General features: G+C 38.1%; 1 protein-coding gene across 2 annotated transcripts in view; it reads left to right on the plus strand.

Annotated features, from left to right (window-relative positions):
• EPHA6 (EPH receptor A6) overlaps positions 1–11,953 on the plus strand; it is a 362,575-nt gene that overhangs the window by 347,735 nt on the left and 2,887 nt on the right. For both annotated transcript variants that reach the window (XM_017731430.1, XM_017731431.1), the window contains 2 exons: positions 1,528–1,677; positions 4,997–11,953. The exon at positions 4,997–11,953 is cut by the window's right edge and continues 2,887 nt beyond it. In XM_017731430.1, the coding sequence (XP_017586919.1) occupies positions 1,528–1,677; positions 4,997–5,111 (265 nt within the window). In that variant the 3' untranslated portion in view covers positions 5,112–11,953. The remainder of the gene's footprint in view (positions 1–1,527; positions 1,678–4,996) is intronic.

Consider the following 11,953-nt stretch of genomic DNA (forward strand, 5'->3'; position numbering starts at 1 on the left):
TTTAAATGCTTTTAAGAAGGGCTGAGCAACAAGGCAAAATTCGGGCTGGTACCTTGTTGTGGGAAAGCCTGAATGGAGAAGTTGGTAGGAAAACCTGGAGTTAGGCTTACAGCCATTTCATCAACACAGACTAGGGGGACTTGTGGGATTAAATATCCATCCCCTAGAGTTAGCAGCCTCTATGTGTATATGCATATAAATATATATATGACTTGCTATTTGTACCTGGATCACTTTATTTAGCATCAGAGTAATGTATTTTTATCTCTTTTTATTTTAAATCATAGTTAAAGATCTAAAAGATTTCTGCTTTATTGAACTATTGTTGACTTCACCTGCTTGGGAAAGTGTTTTCCATTCATTTGAGAGTGCTTGATGCAGTTGTTGGGTAACTTAGAAGGTCAGCAGTTATTCTATAGAATTATAGAGTAATTCAGATGGGAAGGGACCATGGTAGGTCTTTAGTTACAGCTTGTACTTAACAGTGTTCTCCTGTCCTTTAGTGTCTCCCTCTATCATTTTGATAATATGAATGAAAATCACTGTACTTCATGTATTTGAATATGTGTGGGTAAAACTTGGTACGTTAAGACACTGGGCTGTGTTGCTTCCTACATTACACATTAAGTCATGTTCCATAATGTTGGCTGGCTTTTGGTGTCTAAATTTTCATTTTCAATAAACTGTGTCTTTCTCCTAAAGACTATCATAAAGCTTTTACAAACAGCAGTGTGCATTTTCTGCATTTTGTTCATACAGTCTCTCTACACAAAATGCATAAAGCCAGTGGCAGTTGTGAGCCCTCCCAAGTGTGGCACACAACAGAAAACTGGAAATCAATGCACCAAAATTGGAATCTTTTTTTTCCCATCTTTGTCTCAGTTGTGATAATATTAGGGCAAAGAACTTAAAAAGAAATAAGACTAAATTAGCTCCAATTTTATTTGCTACTCTGTAATTCTATGTAAAAGCAAAGATATAATATTTTATTCTTTTTGCTTCTTTTAGGGTGAGTTTTAGCTTTTGAGTACTGTAATCAAAGTGTTCCTGTAGCATAATGGTATCACAATAAGGCGCCATCGGCGGTGGGGGGCAGTTGTAGATAAATGTCAAAATCATCTCATGGTGGTTTAATTTTTTTAATGGCAGCTTATGCTAAATTTTCTTTGTCCTCTACATTGACTGCTGCATTAACCAATTACTATAATCCTGAATGTGTCGATCTGCAAGGAAACATTCTGTGGAACAAAAATAAGAGCAGTGGGAGAGGCCTTTTCCTCAGTGTGTTACTGAGCTGCAGTTCTGTAATAAAATGTATTGTTTTAAGTCGTGCAACTTGGCAGATTGATGTGATTTATAAGCTTTAGACAATGGGTTAAAGAGATCCTCAGTTAAGATCTGACCTTTACAGCTCAGACTCCTCTCTCATTCCTTCTGCCTTTTAGTAAAAACAGTGTCTACCAGAGTAAATTGGGTGTCATATTTTGTATTGCTTGGTAACCTTTGCATTTTTTTTTTTGTTTACAGAATGCCAGATTCACCTGGTGAAGTTCCAGAATATCCTTTGTTTGTTTCAGTCAGTGACTGGCTGGATTCCATAAAAATGGGTCAGTATAAAAATAACTTCATGGCTGCAGGTTTCACAACTTTGGATATGGTTTCAAGAATGAATATTGAGTAAGTACATCATCTATTATCCCAACAGTGACTAATTAACCTGAATTTGTTTGGATGCTGCAGACACACAAATACTGTGGAGTATGGAACCGTGCTTTCATTTCCTTTCCTAGCTCAGCTAACAAAAGACATATACAGTTATTTACCAAAACAACACAAGTGAAATGTATAATAGATTTACTCAGAACTGATAGTTCCACTCTGTGATCACACCAAACACAACCACAGGCCAGGGATGAGCGTGTTTCCTGGGGAATCAGTTTTGATCTAGACCACTGAAATCAGTGGCAAAAATAGTTTTTTACTTTGCTGTGAATATCATCAAGTCCTTATCAGCCCTGAAAAGGAAGTTGTTCCAACCATCTCTGACACCACCCTACTGGGTTTTTTTAATGCAAACCCTGCACTCAATATAGAAGTGTTTGGGCAAACTATGGATTCATATTGTAGCATGATGATGGGATCTCTTTTGCTCTCTGTTCCCTTTCCATGAATTCCCAATATTTTATTTGATGCTGGGACTGCCTGTATTAATACTGGTAGCTGTCAGTTAAGATCAGGAATTGTACATATGAAATTAGGACTGATTTTCTCCCACACGTATCCCTTCACATTCACCTACATTGAATTCCACCTACTGCATTATGGGAGAGTCACTTAGTTTTGTAAGATCATTCCAAAGCTCTGCACAGCTGGCCCTTCCTACCCTGAACAATTCAGCCTCACCAGCTGAGTTCTTCACCTCTTGCTCAGCTGTTTCCCCAGACCATTTACTGATTTGCTGAACAATAATGTTCAACATGATCCCAGCAGAGGTCCCTGCAGATTTATACCAATAACTAATTGTAAAACCTGACAAGTTACTGCTAACCTCCTGTCTTTAAACCAGTTATTTAGTGATGCAAAGACCACATTATGCTACATATTATGTTCCACCCTATATTACACAGAAGTTACTCCTCATTTTCATTATAAAGCTTTTGTGAGGAATCTTCCCTAAAGCTTTTGGAAATCCAAGTGAGGTGTATCAAATGGATCATCTTCGTTGGAAACAAGTAGTTTCATAAAATAGAAGTTTTATTTGCAAAAGCCATGGTGACTCAAGTAGCTCATTTATCCAAGCATCCCGTAATTTTGTACTTCCTGTAGTTTCTCTTATGCCCTGTAATGATCACAGACTCACAGGTCTGTGGTTCCCCAGATCTCCCCTGGAAACATTTTGTCTGGCACCATACTTCAGGCACCAAGAAATTTTTAAGCATGTGGAGCACAGCTGATAACTCCTTCTCTCACAACCCTGATAGTACTTCCATTATTTTATCTTTATGTACTTTTGGAACTCTTGCCTAAATATAGTCTTGTTCTGGATGTGGGTTGTTGCTTATTTTTCAGTTTGTCCTATCACCTCTCCTGCAGTCACTTCAGACAAGTCCCCCAGAAAGGATCTGGCATGGGAGTAATTCCAATTTCTTCCACAGTGAATGTCAGCTCAAAGAAATGGTTAAGTCTTCCAGCAATGGCCACTCTTTCAGTGCTCTTTTATACCCAAATCATCATTAGACTACAATTTTTCTGGCAGGTTTCTTGTACCTAGCGAGTTTTCAAAAGGATTTATCATGAGTTTTATTTTTTGTATTATTTTATTTGTTGGGGGTTTTTTTTCTCAAGTTCTTTGTTCATCAAGTTCATTTTTAGCCTGCCTTACTCTGCTTTTACAGCTTATCTAAGGTTATCATCCTTTCTACTTTCCTTAGATACCATTTCAAATTTTTGAAAGTTTCCCTCTCTCTTCAAATAACCTGTGTTACCCAAGACCTGCTGGCTTCTTTCTGTGCTTTATCAGGCTTTCCTTGATAATGCTTACTTTCCTTAAGTGCTAAGCATTGGTCTTGCTAAGACCACTCTCCACTGTAAAGCTTTATTCTTTTAGCTGACTCCTTTTAGCTTCTCGGATGCTAAATATTTTGGCTGCCCTCAAGTGTTGTGTATCATCCCCCACGTGAATGTTAAGCGTAAGTACATAGCTGCAAGCTCTCCAGTGGTTCCTCAGCTGGAGGATACAGAGGCAGATATATGGAACTGCAGATCTGGAACTCATAAAGGCCATGCCTCATCCCATGAGCTCCTTTACTGGTTGTATCATCATACAGTTTTTGAGGATAAACAGGCAATATCTCTGCATGTCCCAGTGTGGGATTGACAGGGCCTATCTGAAGTTTCCCTGCCCATGTCACCTCTGTGATCTTTCTCAGATCTTGCAGCTGGGGATGTTTATAGAACAACTAAATTGGTGGATTGTGCTGAACTCTGGGGGCTGTTGACTTTGTTCCTGCCAAAGAGTCAAGCTCTGTGGGTGACAAGAGCTACCCACCCTGGGGTGCGGGTCTAGATGAGATGAAGGGAAACTGGGAGGGAAATGTGGGTCAGGCTGGAAGATTCACTGCTAATTTGATCTTTAGACAATCTCTCGCTACCATTCCCCAAATCATCAGAAGCACGACTGATGCCTCAAGCGGCCACCTAAAAAGAGAGACTAGACAAAAAAAAGGGAGTAAAGGTAGGTATTTATTTGAAGGGCTTTCAAAGGCACACCCTGGGCAGGCCAAAAGCTACACCCAAGATGGACCCAGAGTCACAAGTTCTTCACACTTTTATAAGTTTGGTTCATTTGCATATCAGGGTTAATTCTCCAATTAAAGCTTCAGTTAATGATGTAATTTCTCCAATCTTACTCCCCTTCTAAAGATGTTCGTTTACACATTTTGGGCCTCGGACAATCTGGGTGTCCTTGGAGAGGCTTTGTTATGTCTGCCTAGCATGAGAGAACATCAGTTAACAGGCTACAAGACACTTCAGAGTTACACTAAGCAATACAGGCTTTGAAAATATGAAAGTTAAAACCTAAGGCATCCCAACCTCTGTTCTTTCTGCCTCAGAACTGCAATACTGAGTGTATAAGCCCCAGTTCTTTACAAGTGTGAGTGGGAAACAGCTGCTACTATAACATTACTAAACATGGGCTATTAAAACTCACCTCTTTGATTAGTCCTTGAGATTTGGAAAAATTAATTGACCAGTAGTATCACAAAAGCCTGAGTGCTCTAACTGCATTTTTTTTATTATATTCTTTTTCTTAAATGGCTGTCTTTAAAAAACTGAAATTGACAGATGCAGAAAACTTGAACATTTGCAGCTTTCTTATACGCCCGGGTCAGGAAGGTAAACTGTCCTGGAGAAGAAGTCATCATATATTTCTATTCTTTTGTGCACAAGAGGTTTTATTATATTTGCATCCAAGATGAAACTTTTTATCTTGCAGTGACATTAGAAGAATTGGAGTTGCACTCATTGGACACCAGAGACGAATAGTCAGCAGTTTACAGACTTTGCGGTTACACATGATGCACATACAGGAGAAAGGATTTCATGTATGAAAGTAATAGAAGCAACTGTGTTTTGTGCCTCAGCATTTCTAAAATGGAAAAATATTCTCATTCTTCCCTCCTGCTCTTCCCAACTTCAAGAACTGCAGTCTCCAGTTCAGACTATAGAAGTACTTCCATGTTAATGCTTCCAAACCGGAATTTTTAATCACACTGCACAACAGCTCCTCCACCAGTTCTCTGCCAATAAAATCCCGGCCTACTGCAAGACTCTTGCTACACATGATGAATAACTCAGCATGGATGTGTAACTTTGTATAACAGTATTTGGGAAATTTTCATGGACTTACTTGAAAGTAGTAATCTATTTGGCCTGGTGTGGCTTCTTTATCGATGTATTTAGAATATGCTGGTAGATCAAAAAGTATTTGACTTCTTTCATGTTCTGTGACCATGTAACTTCCAACACCAAATGTGCAATCAAAAAGAAGTTTAACATAAATATTTATTTTATCTCTTAATTAAATCCGAACGTATGGGTCCTATTATTATATTACTTTATAATAGTTTGAATGCTGGTAAGCTGGTGCCTCAAAACATTAGTATTGTTTGCAGAAACGACTGATGATTTTATGTAGCGAGTTTTCATTGTGTGAATAATTGGAAGCATAGTGAGAGTCATCTGTTTGAAATCTTAAGGAAAGTTCTTGATTTTCAATTACTTTAGCACTCGACACTTTTTATGCTTTAAAGTTTAGATTAGGTTGGAAAACTTGTTTATCCTTGGGATTCCTCACCATCCTAGAATTTTTTTTTTTTTTTTATGTAATACTCAGCATTCGCTTCTACTACTGGAAAACTGGTTGTAGCATTTCCACGACCACATGTAAAACACGGTTGTCAGCTCTGCTGTGGACACAAAGATTTCAGAAAAGCTTTCTGTTTCAAGAATGCAGGTCTGTGCTGTTGGATAGGGGATCACCTCCAGCAGCAGCAGCAGCAGACCTCAGAGGGCCAGCCATGAGTGGGGTGGTGGGATTATTCCCGTGGGAGCAGGCCGGCCATATCGTCCTCCGGCCAAGGGCAGCGGTACAGCCCCACTGCTGCTGAAAATTACAGGCTGCAGGATTCAGTGACCTTGCACAAAGGCAGAAAAGGAGAAGCAGGACAGCAGTGTGGTAACATGTTGCCTTGAGTCTACTTCTAACTGCTTTTAGAAGTAAAGAGCAGACTCTGCTGTAATGGAGCTCTGGTCATTCCAGGCCAGACCTTCATTTAGTACAGATCTCTAAAGGACATCCGAGATATTACCTTTAGAACCCTTCAACAGCCATATTTACATGCAAGAAAACGTCAGCAAAGGCCTAACATAGTATTTGTACCTCTCAAAGACTTCCAGCTTCCATGTTTTATTCAGACAACTGACACAGACATGCTGGGCTACATTTCCAAACATTTGCATGGGATATGCGCTCCTGGGAGCAGGGGCAGGAGCGCATGGCTGCGTGCTGTGGGAACCCAAGGCACATCTACAATGCATGTCACACGTAACCCTGTGCAGATGCTTCTGTTCATTTCTGTGTCGTACGGAGGGTAGTTCTGAGTTCCGTGGCATTCCAATATACTCAAGCATTACAACTCTTCTGTTAAAACGTGCATTTGGGTAATTAGTATAATCTGTGTGTATATCAAAATGGACTAACTACTTTGTGTAATCATAATGGTATTTACTGCTTAATTTACAGCTGGTAAATCACAGTGTATTTCCTAAGTCTTGGAAAAGGCTGCCATTGTTGATCAGTGACAAAGAATGAAAATCAGAAAGCAACTCAGAAAATATGATGCTTCCGACCAGATCACAGAGTAAGACACATGAGGCCTGATCCACTGTTGTCATTTTATGTTGGAATAGTTGCATTAATTTAGGTGAGATAACAGCAGTGCACGAAGTAAATTTTTCTTTCTTTCATTAAATTAAAAATAAAAAAGGGCAGTTTTAACTGAGGAGCAGGTTTTCTAAAGATCAGGAGTCAGTGGTGTTCTACAATGCCAATTTGATGAGCTTGTTTAAAGAAGGGCAGCTCCAGTCCTATTGTAGCTCCAAAGGTAATTTTGCCAGCATGAGGAGTCCCACTGAACTCATCAGCACAGGAGTTTTGCAGGATCACAGCCCTTCAGTGGGGAAAAAAAGTGTTTGTTCTTTTCTGTGACTGTCACTTGAAAAATTCGGCCCAAATTCCACATCTGAATAGTTTTTTAGTAGAGGTGCTCTTACAGAAAGAAAATCATACTTACCTAAAGCCTTTCTAAAGATACTAACACACCACAGAATAATTTAGAAGTTGATTTTGCTTCATTATTTTATTATCCATTTTGCCTATTGTTGCTTCCATGGCCAACAACAGGATATCTGTGGAAGGAGCCTTTCTCACAATTAAATACATTACTGAGGAGGTATGAGTCTGTTATTTGTTAGTGGGATTTCAAAATTATCCATAACTGACCCTGTATGTGCACTTTTAGATTGTCTTTTGTCAGTTTTTTCGTTCCTGGTAGTGAGGGTGCAGAATTGACATTGTTCCATGTACACAACCTGGATATATTTCCTGAAAATTAATTTCTAAATTTATCACACTACTGAAAATATTTTTTCAATAGAAAAAAATATAACAAAATTAAAACATTTACTAATCAGATATATTTTTTATATAAATAAGACTTTGGGTAACCAGAAAGAAAAGAACAAGGGATTCTTTGAGTGAGGGCATTTGTTAATAACATTGTAAATCCAGGATTTTGTGGGGGTTTTTTTCAGTTGTTGTTGTGGTGTAGTATGTCACTTTTCTAATAGTTATCTTGATCAAATTTACATTTTCCCCATTTTGGGAATATTTTATTTGCTCTTGTGATGATTCCAAGTCTATTCTTGTTTTAGTTTGGAGTTTTTTCATAGTTTTTTAATTTAAAAAAAAAAAAACCAAACTGAACAAGTGTTATTTTTCAAATGTGATCTTTATTCTGTACAGGCCACAAATGTATATGTGAAATTAGAGTAACTTTCTTTGTAACACAAAGTTCTTTCTTTGGAGAAAATGAACTCTAAATATCCTGCACATTGTAGTCTGCAGCTGGAGTTTAAATTTGATAAGCAAATTTAGCAGGCTGTTATTGAGAACGTGGCCCACATTACAGAGTGCTTTATGACTAAAAGTACTCATTGAAAGTTCACAAAATAAAGTGTGTGCGATATGCAAGCAACAAAAAAGAAGGTGTTAAAATGTGGATGTCATAAAGAAATAATTATTACCTGTTTCTCTGCATTCAGCGATAGCTCATCCATTCAGGCATCTGTGCTTGGTCAGATGAATCTCATGCCTTGCTTGTATCCAGTCCTTATTCTGAACCTGTGAAAAGAGAGGGTCTTGTTCATAACATTCATGGTGTTAAAACTGAACAAGTCACAGCAGAAGGTTTAGTAGAATTTACTCATGAGGTGTTTGCACATTGGAATTTACTGAGAAACAATGGGATGCCGTGAGGTGAAAGGAAGAGCATTGAGCTATGTCATTTAAATTTTTCTCAAACAAAATTTACCCTTTTTGTTTCCCATGAACTTAAATCCAGTGTGTCCAATAAAAGCTTAGACACATGCCATGCTTCAGGACACCAGCCAGCATAAAGCAATCCTTTAACAGGAAATAGTGCACTCAACAATAAATTCAAATAAATTAGTTATTCTGGCCAAACCTGCTGTGTCCAGTATTGAATTAGGTATTACCTGGATTATTCTGACACAGAACTCATAGACTGCAGTACTTTGATTTTTACATCATTTAAGACTGACTATCCCTTTGCCATTTTTTATATGATGAGCCTAACACAGGGCTTCATGAATTTCTTTTTCGATGCAGATTCCTACGGGATCCAAAGATGGGTTGTAAGTAACAAAGAGACCCCCTTTATCCAGAGTCAGCTGAGATTTACCATGAGGAATAGCTGGGACTGTGGAGGTGCCTAGTGAGACTGCATCACCCATAGCAATTTCCATGTCAGAATGACCCCATGGGACCACATCAGCCACCAAGGTAAAGCAGCACAGAACATACTTGACCTTGTATTGAAGAGCAGTTCCTCATTTTCATCTGGCCCTGTTGCAAACTGCAGCATTTATTGAACTGTTTTACCTCAGCTGATGGAATGGTTCTATGGGACACATTCTGGCAGCTCAGAATTTCTCTTATGAACACAGGGTATCTGTAACTACCCTGTCATGGGCTCACTCTGTCTTGGAATATTCCTTCGGAGAGCGGAAGGCAGGACTTGCCTCTACTCCAGTCCAACTTTCTTTAGCTAAAATCATAACAGAAAGTCTGTCTTCCATTGCATCTTCCAGGAAAAGTACTGAAAATAGAGACACTTGTGGCATTTGCACATGGTTGAAGAACTCTGTATTTCGTTAAACAGTTTTCTTCCAGAATACCCTTGTTCACCAACTGTGATGGATCTTTCCTGAATAAATGGCAAAGATAGTTTCTTTTTTATAATAGTACTATAATTATTTTTTGAGAGTGAGGGAAAGATGTGTTGGGCTTGGCTAACTCTTACTAGGACAATGATCTTGAAATCTCCTGGGGAGACAAATGAATCAGCACTGAAAAGGGAAAAAAAAAAATCCCTAAAGCCTACAATGAGGTAAAAAGGGAAGAACTGTCCATACTGTGCCAAGGAACTCTAACAAAAACCCAAAAGAGTTGCATAAGACAGTGCCAAGTACTTCCAGCTCACACAACTCTTCTACCATCATATCCTGTATTTAGTAGTGCACACTGCTCATCCCTGAGTGTTGTATATAATTCCTCAGATTATGGACCAGGGTATGTTGAACATGTTGTGGTTATAAAATATTTGTCAATATGTACATAAAGAATTGTAAATAGAATGTATATCCTAATATCAGATTTTTCAAACCTACAGAATCGATTACCTGTTACCAACAACACTAATGGGGTTTATTTGTTCCATTGGCTTTTAAAATTTTTAGTGGCATGCACTCTGTGTGTGTATAGTTCTTCCCAAGCTTCCTTGGCTTGTTAGTTGGAAAGGGACAGCCTCTCTTCTCCTCCACTGGTAGAAAAAACATTTTCAAACTGGCTCAGAGAAAGCTGCCTGCTCACCCTTCTGCTGCCACCTCACCCAACCCGATTCTCTTCCATTCAGCTAATTACTGTAGAAATTAGTGATCCCAAAGGGGAAGCAAGGTGTCCATGAGCCAGCAGAACTAGGAAGATATAGTTCAGAACTAGGAAGATATAGAGCTTGAGTTCCTCTGCTGAAATCACCAAAGATGTTTACAGAGTATAAAAATTATTTTCTTTTAAATAGCCATTTATTCCCACCACTTAGGTGGTGAAAATGAGGGAAATTTTCAAGGGAGTATGAGTAAGGATATGCCAACCTATAGTATAAAAAGATACGCTGAATTTTAGAAGGGAAAAACAACAAAAATGGTTGATGAAAAACCCAAGGTTAAAAAATGGGTTCAAGTTATATTTCCATATTTTATATGTGAAATAATGTAACACCAGTTCAGTGAAATCTATTTGTGTGTATGTTTCTTTAAATATCCTACATGAGTATATCTTACTTTCCTTTCCTGCAAGAGATTTCCCAAGTACCTATCTCTTCCAGAAAGGTTTAGCATATTATCTGATATTTTCATACCTGAATAATTAAACTGGAATAAAAAATGCAAGTTCTGACAGTGAAGATATGGGGGGGGAAAAAAAACAGAATTAAAACGATCTGTCTCAAAGCAATTTAAAGTTTTCACATCTGTTTTACTTTTTCCTGTCCAAAATTTTTACCTGTCTCTAACTGAGGACTTTTAACTAGGTCTGCACACAGTGCTATATCAGAAACTCCTGAATCTGTAAATAGTTATGTGTTTGTGCAACTTAATTCATATAAAAAGGCTGATTTGAATTTATACAAGAGTAGAGTTAGGCACAATCAAAAATCAAAATCCCTATAAAATATTTGTAAGACAGCATGAGATAATGTATTTTGCCTTATTATACTAACACCTCTTCATTTCTGACAATTCAGTGAAGAGCTGTTCAGCAGCAGCATGTATATTGTGTGGTAGGTAATCCAAAACCCTGAGACTGAAAACCCACAAATCAAAGAGAAATCCAGATCTCTGCATTCTGAACTATGGGACGTCAATGGACTCTGGAGAAAGTAATCTTGAGTCTGGAATCTGGAAAATCAGGTTTGGGAGAAATCTGCTTTGGAACCCAAATACTCATTTCTGGTTGTGGATGATGAAAAAGTGCCCACTGAAACAGTCTAGGGACTATTTTCATAGTATCATCACCACATAATGCTCTGAGTGATAGGAAGAAAAAAAAAATCTATTTTCTGATCTTTCAGGATCCAGCCTAGGACAGAAATACAGATACAGTTGTCATAATTTATATTAGAATGTCCAGCAGACAGAATTTTGAATGACTGATTGTTCTTACAGCTACATACTGACTTTCTTGAGAGGAACCTAAATAAACAGTAAAAAGTAGAACTCTCCAGTTAATATTGGCTTAGAAACCAAGTTTTCAGTTTTCTCTCATCCAGACTGAGCTTTAACTGAATATTAAGAGGCAAAATGGAAATGCATAATAGGATTATTTTTTTTCTTTAAGAAGCTGGGTGCTCTGAGCTGTGTAACTTACCATCACAGTCTCTTTGTGTACAATAGGATTAGCTGAAAAAGACAAAATGCAGCCAGTGTTCCAAATCTGTAGATAATTTTAGTCACTAAATGTCAACTTGGGAAGTTCCATTTTTCTCTTGGGAAAGTTCTGCTCCAAAACACCCGGTATTTCCAAAGCCTGCTG

This window comes from Corvus brachyrhynchos, unplaced genomic scaffold (genome assembly GCF_000691975.1).
Source record: "Corvus brachyrhynchos isolate BGI_N302 unplaced genomic scaffold, ASM69197v1 scaffold152, whole genome shotgun sequence".
Taxonomy (NCBI): Eukaryota; Metazoa; Chordata; class Aves; order Passeriformes; family Corvidae; genus Corvus; species Corvus brachyrhynchos.